Source organism: Semicossyphus pulcher, unplaced genomic scaffold (assembly GCF_022749685.1).
Source record: "Semicossyphus pulcher isolate SPU_LCO1_2020_fin unplaced genomic scaffold, fSemPul1.0.p SCAF_14, whole genome shotgun sequence".
NCBI classification, from domain to species: Eukaryota; Metazoa; Chordata; class Actinopteri; order Labriformes; family Labridae; genus Semicossyphus; species Semicossyphus pulcher.
The window spans coordinates 12307259-12334466 of NW_027211648.1; the positions used below are offsets into that span (position 1 = coordinate 12307259).

Sequence of the window (27208 nt, forward strand, 5' to 3'; positions counted from 1 at the left end):
TGCAGTTGTATTCAGTTCAGGAGGCTTTATTCAATCTAAAAACATACAGGTTCCTTCATAAAAACATTTTTCTTTCAACTTTCCTTTGCCTTCACTTTTAATCCTCTCATCATCTGCCATCTGACAACATTCCCTTGACCTTCTGACACTTTCCAAAACACTAAGAATGAGTACATGTTTGTTACTGCTCCACAAATGCTCCAAACTACGTTTTATATTGGAATGCAACAAGCTACAAACTACTTTTTAAATGGTGGTTAATAAGCAACTAATGTAAGTGATTAAATGAAGTTTAATAATGAAGACTGTTGTCTTTAGGAATGACTCGTTCATCATCTACTCGGTGCACAGGACAGCAACTCCACGCTCGTAGAAGCTGTGGGGATCTTCCTTGGTGGCGATGTCAAAGTCGACGGTGAAGATGAGGTCGGACCTGGTGAAGTTCAGGTACACGGGCAGAGTCACCTGCAAAGAGAGGGAAAGCGGAGTGTGAAGAGAGTTTCTGCACGGACATTTAAAGCCAACGCGAAAGCTGAATTTAACAGCATCAATAGGTATTTTTTTCAATCAATATTTGACAGAAATATGAGTTGTTTGTATTGTGTACGCATGTCTTATTCATACCGTGTGTCTCTTCTCAGCGCTGCATTGTTTGATCCAGCGGAGCTGAGTGAGAGGCAGCTCAGTGGAGATGGAAGTGGACAGAGACAGCTTGTTGTTGCCACAAGTAGCTCCCTGCAGTTTCAGACCTGGTAGAAACAGTGAACATATTCAACATCAGAACCCTTTGTGGCTACATTTTACAAACCTACAATATATTCAAGCAAACTACAGACTGCGGCATGTATTGTAATCTTGTTTTGCATTTTGCCCCATGCTGCTCGTCTGACCTTTAATGCCGAAGCTGCAGGCATCCAGTGCGGCACCCTGGGCGGTGGTCACATTGACCTCTAGGAATAACTCTTCCAGAGACCAGCTGTTGGCCTGGGCCACATACTGGCGGGTGGCGGTAATGTAAGCCTCTGGGACAAACAGGCTGCCGAGACACACGTGGATGTTCTGGAGGAAGAGAGAAAATAACCGTACTGTGAGTGGCTCCGTCGATTTTACATTGATGCCGCACTCATTTTTCTAAGCAAACAGTACCTTCAGTTCCTTTGCACCTCCGCTGGCTGCTCCCTGGGAGATCTGCTGCAGCTGTTTGATTCTGTCACTGAAGTCTGCCACCCACTGGATCACAGTCATTGAGGTGGGAACGGTGTAGCGGCACCAGCTGCGAGGGAGGATGCCTGGGGAGAGGAAAACAGGTGTTCCTCAGTAATCTGTATTTAGTATTATCTGCTCAAAGACAGTGTGTTGGTCTTAGTTTAAACACGCAAGCTAAACCTTTAAAACAAAGTGAGTGACAGAGAAATATCCTACCTTTAACCAGGTCGCTGATGAGCGTGCGTAGGTAGTTGGTCTGCTTCTTCTTGCCCTCGCACACCTGCACCACATCGGACAGATCCTGACGGACTTCCTGCAGCATCTTGCCACCCATCTTCACCTCACGCTCGAAGAAACGGAACAGTGGGTCCTATTTTTTGTGTTAGGATGAAGAAGAAATTAAATCAAATACAGAAGTTTTGCAGATGCATCGTTGAGGCGATGTCGATTTTACCTTAAGTCATGGTGAGTCAAGCACAAACATGAAAAATATAACCACACAACTGATCAATATAACAGCCAAGGATGTTGTACAGACTCCTCTGTGCTTGCCCCTCTCCTCTCTGCCATTACCTTGATGTTCTCCACTGTGCGTTTGAGTGGATTGACTGTTTGCGGCATGAGCTGCAGCCAGTTGCAGGCAGTGGTGTGGAGGGTCCTCATCCAGGCCGGCTGGGTGTCAGACGTGGATGCAGTGCGCTCCTTCTTCTCCGTCTCATAGGCAAGGTCATCCTCATCCTCCAACATCTGCATTTTCAGCATCTTACCCATCATGTCAGTGCCTGCGCAGCCCGACGGAGGGAGCGAGTGAGCGGGGGGAAGGGAGGTGGAAGACAAGGCCATGGTGGGAGGTAAGGGGAGAAGAAATTAACAGTGGAACAAAGAAACAAACAGCTTACCTCGAGGGTGTGTTAATATTGTAAGGTTGTTTTATCATTAAAAAAAGGGAGTGCGAGACAGTTAAATTAGGACGACATTGGGAAGGAGGAAAGACAAACAAGGCTTCAGGCAACACTTCAATCAAATACAACATTCAACATTGTTCCCAAGTGGGTAAATAAACGGCATTCTTGGCTGACTGGATCTGTAAAAGAAATTAACATAACAAATGTAGGGTAACAGGTTTAAGGGAGAAACTAAAGGGTGGGAGTGAGGATGAAGGAAAGGGGGAGTGTGGTAGGTGGTTCAAGGGGCGGATGCTTGGATTATGGAAGTTTGGAGGAGGCGTGAAAATCATGAACAAAATAGGGAGGGAAGTTTGAGTGGTTTCGGGAGGTGGATGGCTGATTTGAAACCTAATCTGAGGGAGGGGTGGGGATGGTATTTAAGCAAAGCGACATGATGGCTGTGAAATACAGCTGCTGGAGGGTGAGGACGCGCACACCCTTCCTTTGGGCAGAGCACCTTTTAAAGTGTGATGGCTATGTAAACAACTAGGCTACAACTACACAGCTAAAATGTATGACTATGTACACGACTGGAACTAGGAGGTACTCATGAAAACATAAAAAGCTAACAGCGAAGTGAACACATGAGAAGATGAAAGATTAGCAGAGTTAGCACCATTAGCATATCTGCCACCACACACACACAGTATTCTGCCCAAAGCAGACGAAAAAGTAAAAGACCATGTTGCACTGCGACGCCCTGTCAAAATAAAAGTAAAGACACTAGGATAGAAAGAGAGATGGTTAATGATCTGCTTTGTGAAGACGTGAACTGATGGATTGAAGAGTTAAGATGCGTTGTGCTCCAGAACACCAGAGGACAGATGATCAAGAGGACCGGCTGTGTCGTACCCTGAGTGGTGAGCAAGACCTTCTCAGCATTGCTAGGCAACCCAAGCCAGGATGGAGTCTGAGTGTCGGGAAGCATCTCTACCCAGTGCATGAACTCCTCGCGCCTGCAACAAATCAAAATCACAAACAGGTTGAGGAAATCAGGAAAACATGATTTCAATATTATAAACCAAGCTCATTTTAAGAGCTGGAAAAAATACGACACCACTGACCGAATGCCGTCGGGCATCTTGATGTCCTTGTGCCCGTCAACCTTGAGAGCCAGTTTGAACTCGCTGTCGAAGCTTCCCTTGGTGAAGATGCGGTCCAGGAAGGTGTTGAGCAGACGCTGGTCGAACTCGTTGTCAATGCGGCCGCCATAGATGGACAGAGCCATCAGGGTTTTCAGAGCCGCCCAGGGGATCTTATCAGGAGCAATATTCTGACGACCCTGTATGTGTGAAGAGGCATAGTGTTCATACATTTGTAGGGTAGGAACCGTATGATTATTTGGGTTGTTGATGTAATTTTGTATTGGCAAAAAAATTTAATGATTTCTAAAATGACATCCAACCTTTGCAGTGTCGTCCAGCCAGGTGTCAACTGTGTCACAGGCAGAGCGGAGGTCAGACTCTCCAAACTCATATTTCTTGGACCATCCCAGCGGTGCATAGCGCAGACGCTCCTGAATGACTGCATGGAACCAAGCCAGCAGGAAATAGAGGCGAGCACGCTCGTTGGGAGCCTGTGGACACATGGAAAAATGGATTTTAGATGGTAAATGTGGGGAATGTTTGCAGACAGCTTTAATGGTAATAATTAACCTTTTGATGTTATGAAGTCAAGCCTAAGTTACCTTGCACATGCGAGCCACAGGGATGCTGCTGAATGTTCGGAGCATGTTGGCCTTGACACCAGGGGGAGGCTCAAACACGAAGATACGACCAGCACGAAGCAGATTCACAGGAACCTGTCAGAAGACACAGAACTTAGACTCTGGGGAGCTTTGGACTAAAGACATTTTGTCATGAGTTATGTGGTATACCTTGGGGTTGATCTCCATTGTCAGGAAAAGCCTGAAGCTGGCATGAGGCTGCATGGAGTGGAGCTTCTTTTCCAGCTGCATCAGCCAAGCAGGGGCCAGGTGGACATTCTCCAACATCACCCACCTGCAGGACCGAAACTGTTAGCATACCAGTGCAATAAAACAAAGTCTCAATGCCAAGAAAAAACACAGAAAATGTATGATTTACCTGCCAGACTTGACAGCAGTGTTGATATCTCTGTCTGCCTTATTGAAGCCCTCAGCGGAACCTGTCGACAGACACAAAAACATGTATCAACAATATCCTCACTATACTTCTCTCTTGAGGATCTTGGCCACTGGAAAAAAAAAAAAATTAAGGTCCAATAATTTTTTTTTTTCTCTAAAGGTCCAATAAAAAAATCTTTTAATTTTTATTCTGAGAAAAAAAGTCAGAATTCCGAGAGAAAAGTCAGAATTTTGACTTTAATCTCAGAATTCTGACTTTTTTTCTTCGAATAAAAAACACAAATTTTTTTTATCTGACCTTAATTTTTTTTTTTTTCCAGTGGCCCTAATCCTCTTGCGTATATCAGTTAGTTAGTCAAGAGAATAAGCTTATTCTCTCCTTACCAATAGAGATGGATGTGATTTGTTTGTTCTCCTCAGCAGCCAGATCTCTGACCAGGCCGCTGGCATCATAACCTGGTACAGAACACATCAGCACTGGAGTGCTGGGCTTCACCTGCAGACATGAGAGAGGAATGTCAGCAACACATTCAACAGCTCTGACAATAACAAACTAATGAAGAAATATTGGTTCATACCTCCATTTCCACGATGTTAGCCAGGTCAAGCGGCTGCTCGATGATGTTCATGAAGGACTCGCCGAGCACCTTTGAGACCAGAATGTGCGACATGGCCAGCATACGGTCGGGGCGGAAGGCCTGGATCAGCAGCAGCTGGTGCACTGCCTGGCCAATGGGAGCTGAACATGACAGGTGCACACACAGACGTGTTAACATCAATTTAAGAAGCAATACTTGTATCAATATCTTCTTTGCTTCTATAAACATTTGTAAAATATGCAAGGTCTATTACTCACTAGACTGCTTCTCCTCAGACCACAGATAGGGAACAGAAAGATCTGGAGTGTTGCTCTCAATCCACATGAAGAATTGCTAAAGTAAGAAAAAGAGACAATGCTCACAGAGTCAGATCAAATCAAGTATTTTATTAGGAGGTATTCTTAGAAATAAAATGTGTTCAAATGAGATGAACTGTATAGGTCAATGCTTACCTCATCAGCTTCAACTTTGGACACCAAGTCGCTGAATGCCGGCATGCGGCTGAGGCGGACCATGGCCTCACTCTGGTCGGTGGTCAGACCTTTAACTTTGGGCACCGACATGCCAGTCAACACAATCTCCTTACCGCGCAGGAAGTGCTGGAACTCTGCATCATAGGAGGGCTCGCTGGGAAAGAGAGTGGATTGAAATGATTAAGATTTAATTTGTTTTGTGTTAAACAGCTGGAAGTATATTGGTGTTATACTGGACATTTACCTGGTCATGCCCTTCAGGCTGATCTTAGCCAGCAGCATGGCAAAAGTGATGTGATCCAAGTGCAGCATACCTCTGGCTGCTCTGTTGAAAGCCACCTACATCCAAATAAATAGGCAGATTAATGTATGTCACAATCATACAATTAAAGAAAAGGAGTCTTATATTTTTTTAAATGTGGTTTAAACCTGGAAGAGGTCCTTGGTGATGACAGCGAGTCTCTGGGAATGATCGCTGATGCCTTTGAGGTTGGGGTTCTCATAGAGCACAGTGTGGTAAGTATCCAGGAAGAAGTGCAGAGAGTACTGGTACAGGAAGTGCATCTGGAGCAAAATACAAAGAACATGATTAGTTTCTGATAAGTTTAAGGACAGCTTCTAAAATACTAATAAGATGGCGTGAGATGTGCCCAGACCTGGTTGAGAGCCTCCATGGTGAAGTAGATGCTGCTGCAGGCTGAGGACAGGGACAGGTATTGCTGTGACACTGCCTCCACCTCTGCCATGACGATATCAGTCTCCTCCACCTTTCTGGTCACCTCAGCTGCCTCCTTCTTCAAGTTCTCCAGCGTGGTGATGATGGTGTCGTCATCAAGGATGCGGCCTTTAACCTCGTTGAGGGCCTGCAGCAGAGATTTTTCAAGCTGGCGCAGACGCAGCTGGAACTCACCTACGAGAGGCAGGAGGACAATAGTTGATTGGCTTTTGAGTTAACTTGCATCCCCGTTAGCGTTCATCATCATCATGCCAAGCTCTGCCCTGTCATTGTGTCAGTAAATGTTCCCTTTTCTGTCTCACCCTGCAGTTTGAGGAGGTCCGAGCGTTTCTCATCCACGTCAGGCCTCTCAGCCTTTAGGACCTCGTTGAGACACTGGCTCTGAAGGCTGCTGCGTGTCACAGTGAAGTTCACAAACGTAACACGAGAACACAAGTCTGGTGGGAACTCGACCTGCACACACAAGGAGGTACATATAACACAGATTCACTTCTTGGTACAATCGTTCTACTGAGGAAAGTGCTCCATTTTCTTTACGCTGTACATATCCATAGATGAAACCTAATCGACTTTCTGCTCACCGTTGGATCTCGAGTAGAAAGGAAGATGACGAACGATGGCGACAGATCGATGTCCTGGTCGCCCAGGGTGATGAGGACACGTCCTCCAGTCCTGCGGACCTCTCTGTTCAGCACCGGGTTTAGGATGGGGTCGTAACTTTCTACATCCTTAAAGGCAAAAAAAGAATATATCACTATAAATGATCAAACCCCTGATGACGACAAGGAACTTTTACAGTAGCAAGCGGACAATAAAATTAGAAGTAGACGTTTGTACCTGGACCAACAGTGGGTTTCCAAAACGCAGGGCACTCTCCAGGTTCTTCCTGAAGGCATCATCCAGGAAGCTGGTTCTGGTGATCTTGCGTTCTTTGTACTCATTCATTATGAACTCAGTGGCTTGGCCGGATGGATCGATGATTAGCGGGTACCTAAAAAAAAGGGCAATGAATGGATGTTCATCAATGCTTAGTATACTCACAACAGTAATTAAACCTTCAAGGATTACAATGCCAGAACAGATACCGACCTGTTGAACCTCTTGAGCATGATGGCGTTCTCAGTGCAGAGGTCATCTGCTGGGAGGGAGTTGGCTTGCCAGCGCAGCCTCTCATCAGCGTTGGACAGGTACTCAGTTCTGGCAATATCCGTACGGAACTGGGGGGACAAAATATATGGGAGTTCAGATTAAAGAAAAAACCCCAAAACTACTCCTAACTCTCAATGACCATAGGGACCTCTGTAACAAAAAGTAGATCCTACATGTTACTAGTCGTAGTTGTGGGTGAGGCTAGGTTTTGTAGGTGTGATGATGAATAATGACTCCAGCCCTCTCTATCAGAGCTGTAGCTACCTGAATGTTGGCCTGCTGCAGGTGATGAGACCAGGTAGTGAAGAGGTTCTGTCTCATCTGCTGTTCAAAGTAGCCGGCATAGGTAATGAAGGCTGCAGAGAGCAGACAGTCTCCAGCGATGGTGGACATCTGGTTCTTGAAGGTCTCACTGGTCTTCTCCCAGCGGTCCCTCTCAGCCGACAGACTCTTCAGCAGGGCTGTGCTACGATTCACCTGTGGGAGAAAAGAACTCAAACTGAAGACTCTGACTGAAGCATTTTTCTAAGAGACAGATCCAGAGGGGACCAAGCATCGTTACCTTAGCCTCAACAGCTGCCAGGTCGGCCTTGATGGCCTGGGCCTCCGAGATGAGGACGGCGTACTCCTCCTTGTAGCGAGCGATGCTGGCCTCCAGGTCTCTGATCATCTGCTCCACCTCCTCTGCCTTTGTCTTGTTGTCCGTGGCGTCATCCTCAAGCTTCTGCAGTTCGTTACGCAGAGGCTCCACGCGCTTCAGCATGTCAGCATAATTGAGCTAAGGGAGTGAAAGCAGATGGTTAAAGCATTTCTTTCTTTACCCAGTTACTGTCTTTATTTACCGTAAAATTTGGTGTATAAGACGCACTTTTAATGCTTTTTTTTCTCCATCTAAAAAGTGGGCTGCATCCTATACACCAGTGCGACCAATATACCAGTATAAATTGAATTATAGAGAAGCAAGTTATTGTGTTACGGTAATTACTCAGATGATGGTGCTATCCGGTTGTTAAGTGGTGACGTTACATTAAACTGTTCCGGGTCGCAGCCGCTACAACGTCTCCTATTTACAATATGCCGCAGTGCTGTTTTCCTCGCTGTTTTAAACTGACTAACTTCGTCACTGACATGCACCGTCATGACAGCCATTGCAGCCTCCACCCTCACAACAATCAACGTTACCATAGGCTGCCAGCTAGCAGGATTGCAAACTCAACATGGTGAAAACAGATGGTAGGCTGTAATTTGTGTGTGTTTTGAACATGTTTTAAATGAAAATAAACTGAAATACAAATAACTTGGATACACTTTTTATCCATAAATAGCTATAGAATATATTTTTTCCTCTGGGATACCCCCCAAAAACTACGGAAGAGGATTAGGGCCACGAAAAAAAAAAAAAAAAAAATGAAGGTCCAACAAAAATTTTTTTTTTACTTTTATTCGGAAAAAAAGTCAGAATTCTGACTTTTTTCTCAGAATTCTGACTTTGGACCTTAATTTTTTTTTTCCAGTGGCCCTAATCCTCTTCCGTAAAAAACTGCGTCTAATATTCCAGATTTTACGGTACATAACCTTTAGGCATCCTTACCTGAGCAATGGCCCATTTCACCATAGGTCCACAGGCCAGAGAGGCCCTGTTGACCTGGTCGTAGTTGTAGCTTGGGTTGGACATGTAGTTCTTCTTCATCTTCTCGCGGATGGAGTCGCTGGATAAAGTAAAAAACAGCCAAAGAAGTAAGAATACAGCTGCTCTTCAAACAGACAAATACTTCAATGTAAAATGAATCACAGGAAATTAATATTTCACTGCTTCATTTAGATTTTGTTTGGGGTGGGGGTGGGGTCAATTTCTTAAAAAAAAAAAAGCAAAATCATGACTAACAGGAAGAGTTGTTACCATCAGCTCATTTTCTGATCAGCAGAATCAACTCATTAGGAACCTAAAATCAAATTCTGATCGCAGGAGTCACTTGATTAATGTGTCAATTGATTCATTCCAATTTGTGAGTCTATCAAAAGACTAGACGGACGTTCTGACGCTGGTACCTCATTTCCTCAGAGGAAAAGTTGACTATGCTGCTGATGAAATTGTCCCTGATAATAACTTGTCTGATTTTTTTCCAGTCATTGGTCTCCTCGCCCAGCAAAAGGCAGATAGACTCCAGGGCCAGCTTGACCGCAGCTGGGGGATTGGTCATGGCCCGCACTTCTACAAGGTGCTGCCGCTTTATAGAGCTCACGGCTAGTTCGGTGGAGGAATGTGTTTGAAAGAAGGAAGAAGTCAGAGGAGAGGGAGCGAGAGAAGGGAGAGATTTAAAAGCAGAGAGAGAGGGAGAGAGCTTTAGTGAACAAGTGCAGAATACATCCTCTCTTTATTTCACCTGATCTCTTCAGCAGAGAAGTTTACAATAGTGGGGATGAAGTTCTCCCTCATGATGATGGAGCGGATCTGCTTCCAGTCAGTGGTGCTCTCTCCCAGGAGCAAGCAGATGGACTCGAGGGCCAGCTTCACGGCCGCGGGTGGATTGGCCATGGAACGCACCTCCACCAGGTGCTGCTTCTTAATGGACTTAACAGCTATCGACATCGGGTGAACAAGGATGCGGATTATGACAAGGAAGGGGCAGTGATGAAGGGAGGATGCAGGTAAATATCAAGCTGTTAACCGGATGTCCTCGCATTACAAGTGACTAGCTGAATACATTGAGAGAAAACATTTGACAAAAGGCAGGAACAGAGGTGCACTAGATGTAAATATTTATATTATATCAGCTCCTTTAAAACATATGCTACCGTACCATTCTGAGCCTCAATGACAGCAGGCTCCACTTGGTCCAAGTCCTCTTTGACACTCAGCTGTTTGTCCTTGATCACCTCCTGCTGCTTGTACACAGACTCCTGGATCTCCTGGCTCATCACCTGGAATCATAGTAGTAACAGAATAAGAGTACAGTTCTACACAATCACAGCAGTATACAAGTGTTTCTAGTGCTAAATCAAGGTTCCTACACCATTTTCTAAATCTAATTCAATGCTTTTGAGAGCTTTTCAAGACCTCAACAAGTATATTTTAAGTCCCAGGGATCGCTGCAAATATTTATGCTTAAAATATGTTCACATTGTAGAAAATGTAATGAATATTTCCCTCTAATTATTTCACTGACCGCAACCCAACAGATAGGAATGTTACATTTTATTACCTGGACCAAAGGTATGGATTATTGGCGGATATAACTGCAATTCATGGATCACAAATACACACAAAAGCACCCATAAACAAACACACACATTTTTTTACGATACTCTTTTCTTGGAGAGTGTGAACTTTCAGGTCTGCTACCTGCAAACAACGCAGGCATAGCCACACTACCACTAGCTGCTGCTGCGTACGAGATACTATGTGGGATTCAACAGCTGGTCCTTGATGAGAATGTCTTTCGGCATAAGGTCGGACCTTGCGTCGTAGCTTCTAGCTTGCGACAACCACCTCCAAAACCTCCCTCCTTTCACTCATTTTTCGTTAAACCTGCATCTCGACATCTTAGCTCATCTGTGTTTAGCCACAGATCATGACTGACATCAACGGGACGATGTCACAAAGCCAGGTATCACCGTTTGTAGCTAGCAAATTTCTGTCCTTAAATTCCTTGATTTTAATTCAAGACCTTTTAAGACTTTTTAAGAACCCGAGGGAACCCTGTAAATTCCTCCCTGTGTACCTTTTTCTTTTCAGCCTCCTGCTGGTCTTTCACCATCTTCTTCAGCTTGTCATTGGCAGCAGCGTTCTTCGCCTCCAACTCCTGGCTCTTGATTCTCAGGTCACGACGAAGCTCCTCCACCTTGATGAGGATGCATAAGTACAATCAAGCACTCGCAAAAATGATACGGGCTTGATCTCTGGAGAACAACCGTTATCAAATATACCTGATCGACAGTCTCCTTGATCTTGCGGAGACCAACGTTGAGGTGCATCTGCTGCTCCTCCAGCTCGCTGCGTTTCTCGTTGAAGAGGTTGGCGTACTGGTTGATAAAGTCCAGGTAGTGGCGAGGTGTGATGGCCATCGTGTGACCTCCGCGCTTAGCCAGACGGTTGTTAGCCTGGGTGAGATTCACAACAACATATGAAGCATGCATTATGAAGCATGCACTGGCAAACTGTTTAAGGTACTTGGTTTTACTATAGTTTCAATTGCTTGAACTAGGAGACATCCCTACCTGGTGAAGTGTCTGGTGTACAAACACGCAGCCATTGACAATAGCCTCGCGGTGAGATGGTGGCTGGGGCAGCTTGTCGTAGACGATGGGCATGTAGTCTGGCACCTTGTAGTTTGGTTTCTCCAGATCCATCTTGCTGGTGAACTCCTTACCCACCTGGTAAAGAGCCTCTGTGGACCAGTCTCCAAACCAGTTCAGCACACACCTAACACAAAAGGAAAGTCAATTCCATGCTGCTTTTTTCTATCTATTCCCTTCCCTGCTTCTCATCGTGCGTCTCTGTACCTGTTGAAGAGGGCAGGAGATGTGGCAGCCCGGTCCTTCAGCCCCTCTGAGGACGGGTTCATGGTGAAAACAACGTGGAGGTTCCTGATAACCTGGCTGGTGAACCACTTGTACAGCTCCTCGTGCGTGTCGAGCATCAGGCCTTCTTTCTGGGCTCCCTCCTTACACTGAGTCATCAGGGTGGCATACTCATCTCCCTCAAACAGGCCAGGAACCTACAAAGAACAGGAACGACCAGATAATTAGGTGGGCACAATTTAAACAGATATCTTACTTTAGAATCTGAAAAGGCAGAGTTGTCATAGTTACCTCTCCGTTGGCCAGCAGTGTGTTCATCCTCTCAAGGAAGCCAGAATCCAGCACGTTGGACTCGTCCATGATGAAGGCAATCTTCTCGTTCTTACAACCCGAGCGACGCAGCACTGTACGCAGGTCCTCATCAAAGTCCTCCCCAGTGTATTTCCTGTGTACCTGAAGACACACGCAAAACCCACAAAGATCAATAATTGCAGACAATTGTAGTTACATGGCTTCAAATATCTTCACACATGTGACACCAACCTTGATCTGGTACACACTGAGTCCGTTCATCCAGGCTACGAAGCGAGACAGAGTAGTCTTTCCCGCTCCGCTCACACCGATCAGCAGGAGATGGCCCTGAGGCTGACGGAAGATTCTGGAAGAGAATTTTATTGTTTTTATTAAACCTGAAATTTTCATTCCTTGATGATTTGTGAAGAACTGAAGACCCAGTTACTCACCGGTCAATTCTGAGGACGTGGTCCAGCACCTCATTGAAGAGCACCAGCGGGACGTCCAGCTCCTCTTCGTAGAAGACCTTCAGACGGGCCTTCACGTAGTCCCTCAGCTCCTCCTGCTCCACTGGGATGTAGTCCTGCAGCCGCAAAGAATAAGCTCAGTGACTATGGAAATTATTGCTGAAGACAATATGTCAGCATCTTTACCAGAGAAGGACAATCAAACAATGCTCAACACATTTCAAGTTTACCTTGGAGAGCCAGTTGCTGTAGAGGATGGGCCTGTTGAGAGCCTTCTCCTTATCGATGTTGGGGAAGTGTTTGAGGGCGACCATGTCGATGTTTTCATCTGTCCACCTTCTCTCTTCATCACCAACCAGCCTGGAAACAGGTTAAAGAGTAATCATACTATCAGATTTACATTTATATAAATATATAAAGTTTTGTAACCGTGAGAATCCCTTAAACCAGATCAGATAAGAACAGACTTTTCTTCAAGTCTCTCCTCAGAACTTCAACTCACCTGTCCTGGAAGAGACGGAGAGCTTCGTGGGCCCAGATGCGGATGAGCCCTTCCACAGGTAGAGTCTCCAGAGGCCGCAGAGCTTCAAAGATGCCCCTCACCCAGCGGGTCATCTCTCTGGGAGAGTAGATGTAGTGAGGTTGGGTGTCCTGGGTGAACCGCTCCTAAAAAGGGAAAAGAGATTGAAACGAGGTATGCAGCGAGTTGATGATAAAGTGAATGAAAGGACATTAAACTTTCAATATAGATACTTAGTAATCTTCTTTACCTGTGACATGGTGTAGAACTCCACCATAGCAGCCGTAAGAGGCTCGGCGTAGGTGCGCAGAGAGGGGATGAGGCGCAGCATGGCACGGTTGAAGGTTCCATAAATCTGGGTCAGAGAGGCGGGACCTGGATAGTCCACGTACACCACAGGAACATGACGCAGGAATCTAGAGAGAGCAAAGCACAACATGGTCAGTTTTTTTCTGTTAATCTGGGTATTTTTTTAAATAATTGTTATAATCAGGTGTGAAGTCTGGCTACCGTACCTGTGTGTGAGAGGCTTTCTGCCGGGGTCAGTGGGAGGATTACAAGCTCCGACAAACTGGATCCTCTCCAGTTTGACCCAAGTCTGGTCTGAGGTGCGGTAGAAACCTCCATGTTCCACCATCTATGAAGAGAACACAACAGAGGTGGCTTTATTATACAAGTTTTATGATACTATGATGCAGTTTAAAGAATAAGATGTTACTACAAACAAGATATCGTACCTGTCTGAGGAATGAGATGACTCTCTGTGTGCCGTACTTGTCCATGTCGGGCAGATTGATCTCATCACAGAACAACACCAGCCACTTGCCCAGCTGGACGGGGGCGAGGACCACACCGTTGGGAGTACGGCGGTACTCACAGTAATGATCGAAGGTCTTCAGCAGCAGCTCTGGGGTGGTGGCGCTGGAGAAATTCAGACCCACAACCTGGTGGAGAGTGGGTGAAAAAAATGATGTCAATAAAACCTTTTCCTCATTTTAACCTGGTAAACATCTTTATTCAGCAGTTGAGAATATGTTTAATTCAGATGTGGAAGAACATGTGATAAAAAAAGGATGAGAGAATGTATTTTAAATCTTTATTATTTTAGACTCTTACCTCCATGTCAGGCAGCGCTCTGAGGGCGCTGAACAGAGTCATGGTTTTTCCTGAGCCAGGAGGTCCACACAGCACCAGAGGTTTGTGCTCAGCCAGCCACGTGTAAAGCAGAGCCTCATGGCGGACGGTATCCAGGGTGGGAACCACGACATCGGGGGAGGCCACCTTGTGGGTCTCCACCTCAATCTGGGGCACCTTGCCCTGCCAGGACTGCCACTCACCCGTGATGCACACCTGCACAACACAAAGGTAATGACAGTGATTATTCTGAAAGTAAAAGACTGCTGCAGTTTTGGTTTGATTTAAGTGGCTCACAGTCTTAGAACAGTTATTAATTGTTCTCTTAGGGGGAAAAAAAGTTTTTAACAACAAGAGTACCTCGTAGTCGATGATCGGGACATTAGGAGCAGAGGGGAGTGGTACGGTGGTGATGCGACGTATGTATTCTCCAAGCTCAGCCCTCATCTTCAGCCGTCCATCACCAGAGAAGGACCACAGCACAGCGTAGATCAGATATTTCTGTGAAAAGACATTTTGCAGAGAATAAGTTCCACGTTGATGTAAAATGATAGGACATGTACGCTTCTTTTACTTCATTGGAGAGCAGAAAGCAGAACCATACCTGCATGTATTTCTCGAGCTGATCGATGGGCATGGGGAAGTCGGGGTGGTTGTTGTTGTAGAGGGCCACATTTCTGCAGGCCTGGTGCAGCATTGAGAAGAGAGAACCCAAGCAGCGCAGGCGGGTGAAGTCCATGATGTGCTCCATCTTAGAGGCGTGCTCGATGGCCTTGATCACCAGGCCTGTGGAGGTGAAGTAGGGCTGCAGGATAGCTGCGGCATCACGCTGGATCTAGTAAAAAAAAAAAAATCACAGTAGGACATGAGTAAAACAGGAAAAAAATTGCTGCACATTTTCCTTGGTTGACAGTCTTCCCTGTAATTACCTGCAGCATAGGTGATGCAGTCTCTTCCTCGTCATCAGTGCCCTTCCTCTGGCGCAGAGCTTCATCCTCTCCCTCGTCCAGTGGGATGCTGCGTATGCGAGCCAGGAAGTGGTTAAAGATCATGTCAGTGCTGAGGACGTCCTCACTGAACCAGACCATGCCACAGCGAGACACAGTGGCCAGGGTGGCATATTTTAAGTCCTGTACTTCAAACATTACACGCACCTGGAAAGGGAGGAAATAGTTAAAACTACAGCACACTTTCCCAATGAGACAAAAACATGTGGTTTGAAGTGCTGCGCCCTTACGTTTGGTGGCAGGCTGAGACGCTCTCCGTTGGGCAGCGTGAGCAGCTTGTTGTCATCCAGGACTGAGTTAAGATTTTCAACCCACTCAGGGTCAACATCACCGTCGAAGATGATCCACTGACGCTTCTGCAGCTCACCTCGGACATTATCAATGATCCTGAAATTGAATCACAACATATTTTATATTCCGGTCACATTTCAGACGTCCTATGAGCCAGATGAAGAGGAGTTGTGTGTTTGAAAACTCACTTCCTGAGGATGTGTGTGAACAAGCCATCGGTCCATTCACGGGTGTTGGGGTCCAGGGTTCCGTACAGGTGGTCCTTGCTGATGGCCTTGGGGTCAATGATGTGGGCCACGCCCTCAAGGCCCTCCAGCCTCTCCAGGGCCTTGAGCAGCACCCTCCACGCCAAGGTCTTCCCGCTACCTGAGGGTCCCACCATCATCAGGCCATGGTTGATCTGTGTGATCTGGTACAACTGGAGCACCTGGAAGAGAATGAATGACAAGTCTATTGTGAAACTGCTTGCATATCGAGTAATGTGATTTGTGTGTCTTTAATATTAGCCCTCTTTATAAAATCTATGCTAATGTCATTTAGCCACATACCTTCTCCACCCACATGCTGCCCACATCGTCACCGTCTCCGTAGGTGAGGTACATCTCCGCGCAGACTTTCTTCAGCTCCTCCCTCAGAGCGGTCATTTCTCCACGGTGGTACTGGACTCCTGGGAAGACGTCTGACAGCAGGCTGAACAGCAGAGGGATGTCCTCCGCCACCAGCTTAGGAACCATCGTCTCGCACACACTCTGGATCAGGATCTAGGGTAAAAAGCCACAGATGTGGTGAGATAACCATTTCAACTCAAAAAATGTGTAGATGGAGTCCAACCACAGATTGTTCAGAGCCTCAGTTTTCTATACCTCCTGTTCAGGAAGGTTCTCAGCGATGTCATTCTCATCAACAACCTCTCCACGCTCCAGCTTCTCCCTCTTGATCCTCTGGATGCGCTCGCGCTTGACATTTCCAGCGCTGATCAGCACGCTCTTGAGAGCTCGGAGGCCGAAGTCGTAGTGACTCTGGGATGACAGCTGCTCGTCACAGAGCCTGAAATAAGGTCAAAAATGACATTTAAAAGAGGAAAGACTTCAAAGTTATTTCAAAGCCAGGACCGTTTATCTTTAACAGCACATACTTGAAGAAGGGCACGATCTTTTTGGCGAGGATCTCGGCTGTGCGGAAGCCCTGAGAGTACAGCATGACCTGGGCGATGAGCTGCCGGTCGGGCTTGGTCATGGCCAAGCTGCGGAATAGCTTCTTCAGATTGTCAGGCAGGTTGGAGCGGCCAGCGTAGCCAGGATTCATGGTGATGAAGATGGCCATGTCTGGACTCACCTTCACCTGCTTGTTCAGGAGCTCCGTGGTGACTGGCACACCTGAGGAAGGGACAGATGTGCACTTATTGACAACGGCATTCATTTTTTTAATAAGGGGGAAAAGATTTGCTGCCACAGATATAAAACATACTCCTGTCTCTCTTGGGGTTGCTGTGCTCCCTCAAGGCCACCTGGATGTATTGGACCTGCTGGGAGACGGCAGAGAGCATCCTCTCCTCCAGACGGTTGAACTCGTCGAAGCAGCCCCAGGCTCCCACCTGGCACAGACCCACGAAGATACGACCCATGGCCTACAAAGACACAGAAAATTTAAGTTTTAAGTCAAATGACCAAAAAACAATTGGAATGATAATCACATGAATGTTTTTCTGATCTCATGTGTTCGGCTTAGAAGAAGTATCTGAATGCAGTTCTGTACCTGGAAGTCAAATGTCTCATCACAGTTGAAAACAAGGACAAAGCGTCCCAGCTGGTGACCAAGAGCTTTCACTGATTCAGTCTTTCCTGTGCCAGCAGGACCTAGAAAGACAAAAAAATTAATGTTTGTTTAATATGTTTACCTATAATTTTCTGTAATTTACCATCTTCTCATGTGCATAAAAATTAATTTTCCGTACCAAATGGTGACCCTCCAAGGCGGGCCTCCAGAGCCTGGGTCATGGTGAGATAGCAGCGGTCCGTCAGAGGCGTCTGGACTAGCTTGTCCTGGACACCCAAGTACTCGAACCCATAGTTAAACTTGGCGTTGGCCATCTGAATGGACAGCTGCTGCAGGACGTCGGTCTGCTTGGGGTCGAAGTAGAAGCGCATCTGGCTGAGCCACTCAAAGGACTTGGGGTTGTCGATCTTGTTCTTGATAAGGGTCCTGGTCACATCACGTTGGTGCACCAGCTCGGTGATCTGAGAAGGAAGACAAGAAAGATTTCAGACTCCTCATTGGATAATATTCTTTAAAAAAAAATTACTTCTAAAAAGAAAATCCCTCTTACCAGGTGTTCCAGTTTCCTCCTGCGCAGAGGAGGCTGCTCCATCAGCACGGTGTCAGCCAACACGTTGAGGGTGGCCTCTACGTTTGACTGCACTCCCTGCATAGGTGACATGTCCCCACCGCCAGAGATGGTGGTCAGGGCGGACTCGACGTTCTCAGACCAGGCAATCTGAGTGGACAGGACCACCAGCTGGGCCTGTGAAAAAGGAAACAAATAAGTTAGTTAGCACATTGCATGATTTCCATATATGTTGAAAAACAAAGGGTGTAAAATGCTCTGAAGACCAACCTGGTACCGATCGATCCAGTCGATGTACTGACTCAGGTCCACTGCTGTGCCCTTGTTGAAGCCTGTGACCTCTGTGACGGACTCGGCCAGCAGCTTGGCCAGCGTCACCCTCATCTCCTTCTCCACCAGCGTCAGCCACTCGTTGATCTTGGGGTGCTTTGTGATGGAGACCGGTGTCTTGTAGAGAATCTCCTCGCCCTCGCGGGAGGAGATTCCCAGCACCTCGGTGTTGTCCTCGTTGAGCAGGATGCTGGAAACACCAGCGAACATCTTCTTGAAGTGCTTCTGCAGTTTGGCCACGTTCTTGCTGTTGCCAATGATTTCGAGCAGGTCCTCGTCTCCCACGAAGTAGAACCTGATAGCAAAGAAAGTGTGATTTTTAACATAAACCTTGAGCTTTTTTTTTTTTCTACGCATCGTCAGCTCATCCCTCGTCACCTTCTTACCTGGGGAATGAGGATCTTTCTCTCTCCAGGTATTCTCCAAGAGCTTTCTGGATTTTGCCCAGCAGGTCAGCCAGTCTCTCCAGAGACCTCTGAACTCCCTGTATGTTCAGCACATCCATCACCAGAGGAGACTTTGACACCTTCTTCATCAGTGCCAAGAACTCTGTGCTGATACTGCAGAATAAAGACAGATAAGCATATAAAGGTAGGTTCTGTTACAGTAGTCATTTCTTGGGGCTTTTTTTGCAAAAACAAGGGTCCTTTATTTACCTCTGGAATCTCTGAGTTTCCACAGGCAGCAGATGTTTGATGTCAGCGCTGCCGGTGAAGATGCCCTCCAGGTAGACCCAGCGACGCTGGACATCAATCCAAACATCAAACAGAGCCATGATGCGGTTCAGCTTGTCCTCCCAGCTCAGAGCGTCTTCCTCAAACACCTGGGAGGCAAAAACAACTTTGTCTTGATGCAGTTCAGAAAACTTTTTCAGTATTTGTAAAATCTAGATAAACACAACTTTACCTTGTAGTATGGGGACAGCTTCATGGCAGACACGCTGTTAATGTGTTCTTTGACCTTGTTGAAGAGGTCATCCCAGCCTCTGATCAGACGACACTTGTTCTGGTAGTTCACCAGGTCCAGCTCGTATGAGTTCCATACCTCACGGATCTGAGGACCAAAAAAGAGAATTAATATTCTTCAACATTTGAATTTAAGCTTACAGAAAATAATAATGTCATCTCTCTATATTCCCGTCCTCTTTACCTGCTTGAGGAACTCCTCCAAAGCCATCTCTCCCTGGGCTACAAGGAGAACATCCTTCACCACCATCTCATTCTTCTGCAGATCCACATCCCAGATCTGTCCCAGGGTCAGCTCTGACGGGACCCAGTTCACATGCAAACGCTTCATCAGCTGCTTCCAGTGACGGTCCTTCAGAGCCTCTGATTTCAGCTCAATGACCAGCATGTTCACCTGGAGAGGGGAAGGAAAAGTAGAATCATTTAATAAATGTTTTTCTTGAAAGGCAAAAATTGTGCTTAGTGGGAAAAACTAGTCGTCTGACCTTCAGGTATCCTTTGAGCAGCCTCTGGACATACTCGTAGGAAGCGTACTGTCTCAGTCTTGCTTGGAAGTTCTTCAGCTGGTTCAGAAGAGCATCCAGACTCTGACGGAGCTACGAACACATAACAACAACCAGGGAATAGTTACATGCCAAGAAACTCACACATAAAGCACAAAGATTTAATGATATCAATAATAAATGTGTTACCTTGCGAGGCTGGACAGACACCCATGGCTGCTCTTTCATCTGGTCGATCTGCTCCCAGACCTTCGACAGCTCGGACCACACCTCTTTCAGGTCATGCAGCTCCTCTAGCGCCACCTACATCATCAAGTGGTCAGAAATTAGTCAATTTAAACGTGTTTCTTTTGTGGCATTGCTTTGGTTTTTGTAGAAAAACAACTTCTGAATGTGTGTATTTTTGCTAGCATTACCTGCACCCTCTCTTCGCTACCGCTGAGCAGACCAGTGTCGGTGAGCTCCAGGGCTTCTTTGGCTCTGGCACACTTTTCTCTTTCATCCTTCAGACGGCCAAAGTTGCCCTCATAGATGGTCAGAGACTGAAGAGCCTCCTCTGGACGCAGGTTACCCTGATGACACAGATTAAAAGTGTATTATATTTACAACAGCAAATACATCTGCTGTGCAAATCTAACAGTCAATTATACATCAACAGAAAGCGAGAGTTAGAGGGACATGACTGAATTTCTCTTACAGCAACTGGTTTGGTCTTCTCCCACTCGTTGAGCAAGTCAGTGGTGCGGTTCTCCACAGCTTTGTCCTCCTGGACGATCTTCATCTGCAGGTTGGCCACCTGCTGCTGGATAGCAGTGTCTTTACGCTTCATTATGTCACTGAAGGCACCCCATTCACCTTCGATGTTGTCGATGTAGAGCCAAGATGGAGGGAACTGGAATCTCTGCTTCTCCAGCAAACGCTGTCCATTACGGAACAACTGGGGGTGAAAGGAGGGACAAGCTGATTAGAACCCTTAACTTAAAGCAGGCAGTGATACAGAAGAATGAAGAAAAGGAAGCTGAATGTTTTAGAGTACTTACGTCCACATTTTTCTCAAACTGTTTGATCTTGCGCTTCAGAGTCTGGACATATGTTATGAAGTTGACAGCATCCGAGGTGCTAGCTGTGTCCACAGAGTGCTGCTCCAGTTCTTGGCGGGACTATTAAAGAAACAAAAAAAAAAGAGGTGTTAAGAAAACTCTCCAGTTACTAGAATAATCTTCTGACCAGTGTCTCTTCCAAATCAATGTTTCTAAGCTGGTACAAATTATTTTTTCTCTATCATATAATGCATTACCTTGGAGATCTGGGCATGGAAGTCCTGCATGTTATTGCCAAGCATCTGGCCGAACTTGCTGAGCACTTCTTTATGCCAGGAGTCATACTTCAAGTTCACCTTGGACTGCACCTGTTGTCAGAGACAAATATAAACATTCAGTGAAAAAGCCTATAGACACACAAAAGCATTTTAAATGTAATCAATGGAGCAGCAAAATGAGAGACTCCCTCCTGCTCAGCTTGAGCTCTCACATGTCATTTAAGAATTGTTTTTTCAAACGCAGCACCTAGATCTATCAATTCTTACCTTGCCATAGTCGATGACCACAGGTCCGAACTCTTTGCGTGTTTCTGCATTGTCAAAGGTTCCACGTGCCTTGCGGATCTGGACCAGCAGGGCCTGCCACTTGGTGAGGTCTTCACCCAGACGGTTGTAGATGTTTTCAGCTTGCATGTCCCACAAGCACTGGTACTGCAGCCACACCTGGACAGGGGCGAAAGGGAAAAGAGACGGATACTTACAAACTAATAATGTGTTATAAGACATAAGACATATACGTTTTTCTTTGTACAATATACACAATATTATTTAATCAGCAGTAAACCTAAAGTATGTGCTACGAACGACTCTTACCTTGACATACTGCTCCACCTCATTGACAATGTCTTCCACTGCATTGTAGGCCTCCTCTAAAGCTGCAGGGCCATCTGGCATCCTGGTCAGAGCATTTCTGTAGAACTTCTCCTCCTCTGAGAGCTCGTAGTGGACTCCAACCTGGTGAGGAGCAGCATAAAACACACATTAGAAAAGCATTCTTATCATTGTTTTCTGCTTTGAGTCTTACGACTCTTCAAACATCCCTACCTGGTATCTCTGGCTCTGGATCCTGGGAAGGGAAAGGATGACCATCTTCCAGGAAAACATCTCCTGGTAGAGCTTGTAGCGGCAGTCCTCGATCGGTGGGTTCAGGTAGATCACCTGGTTAGTGATCCTCAGCTCATGGATAACGTTCTGGGAAAAGGAAATAACAGTTACAGTTAGTTAAAGCATGTAGTCCGCTGCGTCCAATAATCTAAGGTTGTAATAAAAACACGGCATAAGGCAACACGCAATCACTTCAGTCGTATTGTCTACCTTGATCTTAGGCTCCCCTCCAGGTTTGTGGCTGGCTTGTGGAGCCTCTGTGTCCATGTCCACATCAGCTTTGTCCTCCACCTGGCCGCGGAGCACCTGGGTCCAGGCCTTAAGGCCAGCCTGCAGGCGCACTCCCAGGATGCGTTCAATCTATGAAAAGAAAAGAAAAATCAACCTGTGAGAAAAACATTCAGACAGCCACGTGTAAAAAAAAACGTTACAGTCTAAATGTTAGGTTGCTTACCTCAATGTCGAGCTTGTTGACCCAGATGGGCAGGTTGGAATAGGAGTGGAGATTGAGGTCGTCCACAGCCTTCTGGACTCGGTTGAGGATGTCAGAGAAGGTCTTGTTGTCGAACATGCAAGTGTCCAGAGAGCGAACCTCAAGATCTATTTTCTCCTCAATCAATAGGAGGTCGTCCACCTGGAAACAAAATCATGATTGGGGCAATTAAACACTAGTACTTTTTTTTATTCAGGGTATTTGTAACCATAGTGACAGCTCCTACACACTGACCTTCTCCTGGAAGTTGAAGACAGTCTCAGCCAGCCTCTGGACGTAGGGATCCAGCTTGTAGGACTCCCAGACCAGAGTGATGCCTTCAGTGACAAGAGCCTGAACCTCTTTCTTAAGGCCGGCAACCAGCAGGGAGATGGAGGACCTCTCCTCCACCTTCTCACATGTGCGCTCGTAGGTGCGAACGCTCTCGATCAAAGAGATGGCGAATGGGTACAGCTGGTTGGCCTGGTGGGCTTTGTTGACGATGGCCAAAGGAACACGGAAGCTCAGCCACTTGAGGTTGCGGACCTCTTTGGACAAGGTGATGATCTCTGGGAGGAAGTTGACTTTGAGCTTGAGCATGTTTCCGGTACGTCCACGGGCACGGGTGCTCTCAATCGTGAAGATGCGGCCGGACACGCCGAGGTTACGCTGCTGCACCTGGTTTAACAAAAGGGAGAAGATGAAAAAATATTAAATCAGAAGAAGAGCCAAATTTACACACAATTTTAAAAACACCATACTATATTGAAGTCTTTTATAAGCTCCATACCTTGCGAGCCCAGTCATCAAAAATCTCTTGGGTATTGAGTTTGGCCCTGAAGCTATCACCATCCTGCTTCAGCTTCAGCCCCTCCACATGGTTCTCCCAGCCTTTCCCCAGAACATCCTCCACTCTCTTCATGTACGCAGTCAGCTGACGGTCGATCTGCTTGGCCCAGATGATGGAGCCGGACACAGGTGGCAGGTCTCGGACATGGCTCATCTTGCAGGCCTGGCTCTGAGGATACTGCACTTTGAACTTGTCGTGCAGCGACTCGATGTCGTCTTTCACGCGCTGGATGAGCTGCGTCTGATACTCTCGGATGGCGCCGCGGATGTGGGGACGCACAAAGAGAGCATTGAAGCGGGAGAAGATGCGGAACATCTCGTTGGCGTTCTTGGCGGTTCCCAGCTGATCGCGCAGGCGGGCGGTGATACGGGTCTCCACGCGGTCGATGCGCTCGTCGTAACGCTTCATGGCGGCTTCCCAGGCTTCCAGGCCTTCCTTAGACACATCCAGGCCATCGACCTCTTTGACATTCTCGTATGCCAGGTTGACCTCCTCGATGGCGTTGGCATCAGCAGCATCAAAGAGAACTCCAGCCACCTTCATGTCTTGAGGCTCAACGGTCTCTCCAGGGGCATGTTGTGGCACTGCAGACACCTGGAGACAAGAAAATAAAAGATCCAATTTCATTCAAGACAACTACATTAAATTAATTAGGAGTTCAACTTTGGTTATAACACATGATGATTTTTTACCTGAGGCCTCAGCACACGGACGATGACGGCCCTCAGCTGCTCGTGCTGCCTTCTGAAGCGTCTCATGTGATCCAGACGAGACTGGAGCTTCCTGTGTGCGGGGCTTAAACGCCACACCATCTTCAGGTTCTCCTCTCTCTTTCTCTTCACAAGGTCCCTCAAGAGCACCTGTAGTTTCTCATACTCATCCTCCCAGGTCTGGAACACCTCGAAGCACGCCACCATCACCTGAACAGAGGTTTAAAGGACATTTAGAAAGATGTATCATATGTCGAGTCCTAAGTAAGAGTGAACTTCTGGATGATAAAAATACAGACCCAACGACACCCACCTTTTCAAATTCCTCATAGGCAACGTGCATGAGCTTCCTGGTGCCCAACACCTTGAGGAGCTGGGAGCTCAAGTCCCTGGAGATGGCCTCTACCAGACGCAGTGCTCTCTGGATAGGGTACTTGGTGTTCCTAATCTTTTTCAAGTGAGTGAAGATGGCCATCAGGGCCTGACGGATCTTATCGAGCTCTGAGGCAGAGAGCAGGTCATTGAGAGGGAAGTCCTTCATCAGGGGATTGTAGTCGTTGACGGTTTCCACAGCCTGTTTCAGACCTGCGAGAGGCAGAGAAAGGATAAAGACTTAGTCATGCTGTATTAAAAAAGGGGTTAGGGTTAGGGAGCAGAAAAGAAAAACCACTCACCGGTGTCGGTGTCAAAGCTGACAGTAGCATGGAAACGTTTGCCGTGCTTGAGGATTTCCAGTGTGAGCAGAACCTCGGGGCTCTCTCTCTTCTCCTGGATCCTGTTCAGGGCTCTCTCCAAGTTCAGCCAGAAGCTGATCTCCTGCAAGGCTGTGCCCGAGGCTGGGTCACGATCCAGCTTTGTCACCTGATAGGAGAGGAGGTGGAGGACACAAATAAACCCATTGACAGGTAAATGAATGAAAATTCCTCATACCGCTGTCATTACCTGACATATAACAGTTGTTTAATTTACCTTTTGGATCTCCCTGATCCAGCGGTTGACTCCAGATTGCAGCTGGTTAAGGAAAGTGGGGTCCTCAACTTTGTCGCCAAAGTCGGTGACTTTTGGCTTTTCCCCACGCTCGTAGAACTGCTTGGCGATGTTTGTGATGATGGGGTTGATGAGCAGGCTGATCTCAGGAATCTCAATGTTCTGCTGCAGGTGGAGAAGGCCCATCTCCAGCTCAGCAATCTTTTTCTCCACAGAGGGAGCCATCTTATCCCCATCTCTGGAGGGTTAGGACAAATTAAAGGTCAGATGAATTCTCCTGCTCTGTAACTTTATTCACCTGTGCTTAGTTCAGAATCCAGTTAACAAGATGAAGACAAATTCAGATGATTACCTGTCTGCTTTGCCAGACTCCCGGATGTAGGACTTGAAGAAAGGAGCAACGGCATTGCTGATGAAGGAGTGGAGAGTCTCGTAGGGGGAATCCTCACTCAAAGTCAGAACTCGAACTTGAGTTGATATGGGCTTGTCTGCATCAATGACACCCGTCCTCTTGATCAAAGCCAAGCTGCAAGGGGAGAACAGGGTGAAAATATTTATAGTTTTGAATTAACAGAACTTAAAATGTAAAGGAAGTGCTGTGCAGTACATCATAAAGAATGTTTTATAGAGAACAGGATGTATTTCACAAAAAGAAGACCTCTGATCAGTTGATTAGATTCATTATTTACCTGTTAGACTTGATCCCGTAGTGTATGTCGATGCTGACGTTGTAAGTGATGCACTCCTTCTCCTCCTCTCCTTCATCTCCAACATCCTCTGTGAGAATAATGAATGAAATCTGAGTCTCATCTGAAGTTACACAACCAGCTCAGGAAATCCTTCTACACACATTATAAGTTAACGATCCTAAGTGTTTCTCAAAGGATATTTCAACATAAATATCAAGGCATTAAGAAATAATAAAATAATAATAAAAGCCATGTTACAGGATGACCCTGCAGTCCGTCACTTCATCTACTTCCATCCATCTATATATTTCCTGCAAATGAGCTCACTGCTCGTGGGATGAGTTAGCCATTTTCAGAAACTGCACTCCCTGCATTGCAGCATCAGTATTTTTAGAGCAAAAACATTTACAGACTGGGGCAGGGAGTCAAAAAAAACCCTACAGGCTCAGATTTAGCAGCTGGTCATGTGCAAAATCAAGGGATCAGGGTTCAGCACTCTTAAAACATTAGTAAGGGCAAGCGGCTCAGGAATAATTTGCCTGGAGGAAACTGAAGATAATGTGTCCTTTGACACAAGCTGATTCACATGATAAACCGCAGTAAGGTGCACACAACATGACTCAGGAATTACAGAGGATTCATTCTCTTATAAGTGCAGTGATTTTGTTGCTGGTGTTGTTTATTTTATTCATATTATTATTTGAAACCTTTGCTTTCATTAGCATTGTGCGTTTGTACCATTTGCTTTTGCACAGCACTGTTGTAAACAGCGAAAATCCAATTCAATGTGAGTTACGAATTAAATGCCCTTAAAAATTTACATAACATTCTACATTCCCAAAATACTTATTAATTGTAAAAGCAGCCTAAGTGAACCAGTAATTGACCTCAGTAAAATAGCTGACACTGAGCACCTTCACTGGTCTACATTGTGTTGTCATAAGCTCTGTTCTCTTCCCCACCCAGTCAGTGTGGCGCAGTTAGCTCACAATTTAGCAGTGTCATGGATGGAGACAGCAAGCCGGGTTATCATTGTTAGCCGGCTGCCAAATAATAACTGTACAAACTATTAAACCACATATATACATAAGGTTATTTGGCTAGTAACGAATTAAGGTTATTGGTTGCAGACATGTTGCGTTCATATTAAAACTGATCAGACAGTCCTGATATTAAAGTCAAATTACACATATGAACGTTTCTGGCTAAATGTACCTTTGAGGGCACTTCTCTCGACCAGGATGGTGTGAAGTTGGGGATCGGCCAGAAATTTCCTCATCTGCTCCACGGCGCTCTTCTCCTCCAGGGCGGTCTCCAGTGAGGCCGGGGCCTCGCCGCCATCTTCCAGGAGCAGCGGTACCAATTTCCTAATGTGCTTCTGCAGTACCGAAGTATCAGCGACGGTCTGCACAGCCGACACCTCCATAGTGCCGGAGTTTTCCTCCGTCCCCCCGGCGTCGGACATCCTGTGAAGCCGTCAGAGACGACCGGTCGCGGCTTGAAAGTGAACAAAGAAACAAGGCTGACGTTATCTGTCCGGCTACAGTATCTACCGAGTTGGTCAGAGGCTGACTGCTGCTGTCAAAACGCCGCAACCGTGCCCGTCAGATTTATTAGCGCAAAGGATTGTGGTACTTGTCGTTCTAGAGATGAGCATTACGCTGGTTTATATTGGCCAAAAACTACAATACCCACAATGCAGCTGAA

General features: G+C 46.4%; 1 protein-coding gene across 1 annotated transcript; it reads right to left on the bottom strand.

Moving 5' to 3' along the window:
* dync1h1 (dynein, cytoplasmic 1, heavy chain 1) lies at window positions 1-27006 on the bottom strand. Its single transcript, XM_069662145.1, has 78 exons — window positions 26717-27006; window positions 25502-25589; window positions 25165-25338; window positions 24795-25050; window positions 24500-24686; window positions 24139-24410; window positions 23808-24035; window positions 23056-23709; window positions 22521-22943; window positions 22248-22427; window positions 22004-22153; window positions 21734-21880; window positions 21503-21643; window positions 21176-21352; window positions 20888-20998; window positions 20631-20750; window positions 20288-20527; window positions 20007-20162; window positions 19780-19893; window positions 19573-19683; window positions 19272-19481; window positions 19029-19175; window positions 18779-18945; window positions 18509-18682; window positions 18063-18417; window positions 17775-17969; window positions 17403-17685; window positions 17204-17304; window positions 16916-17075; window positions 16584-16824; window positions 16312-16495; window positions 15997-16209; window positions 15637-15875; window positions 15388-15544; window positions 15080-15304; window positions 14755-14985; window positions 14511-14651; window positions 14133-14366; window positions 13754-13960; window positions 13532-13653; window positions 13267-13432; window positions 12999-13162; window positions 12727-12856; window positions 12479-12612; window positions 12279-12393; window positions 12027-12188; window positions 11718-11932; window positions 11433-11637; window positions 11142-11315; window positions 10937-11056; window positions 10016-10136; window positions 9599-9794; window positions 8806-8923; window positions 7777-7992; window positions 7479-7691; window positions 7155-7282; window positions 6903-7056; window positions 6647-6793; window positions 6368-6518; window positions 5986-6239; window positions 5759-5893; window positions 5574-5668; window positions 5309-5483; window positions 5114-5189; window positions 4836-4996; window positions 4642-4753; window positions 4238-4298; window positions 4030-4153; window positions 3841-3954; window positions 3559-3729; window positions 3218-3435; window positions 3006-3109; window positions 1780-1988; window positions 1423-1576; window positions 1147-1289; window positions 891-1059; window positions 625-749; window positions 1-465 (listed from the first exon to the last, which is right to left on the bottom strand). The coding sequence occupies exons 1-78, from the start codon at window positions 26964-26966 to the stop codon at window positions 337-339; spliced, it is 13923 nt and encodes a 4640-aa protein (XP_069518246.1). The 5' UTR covers window positions 26967-27006; the 3' UTR covers window positions 1-336.
* Between the last annotated feature and the right edge of the window lie 202 nt (window positions 27007-27208).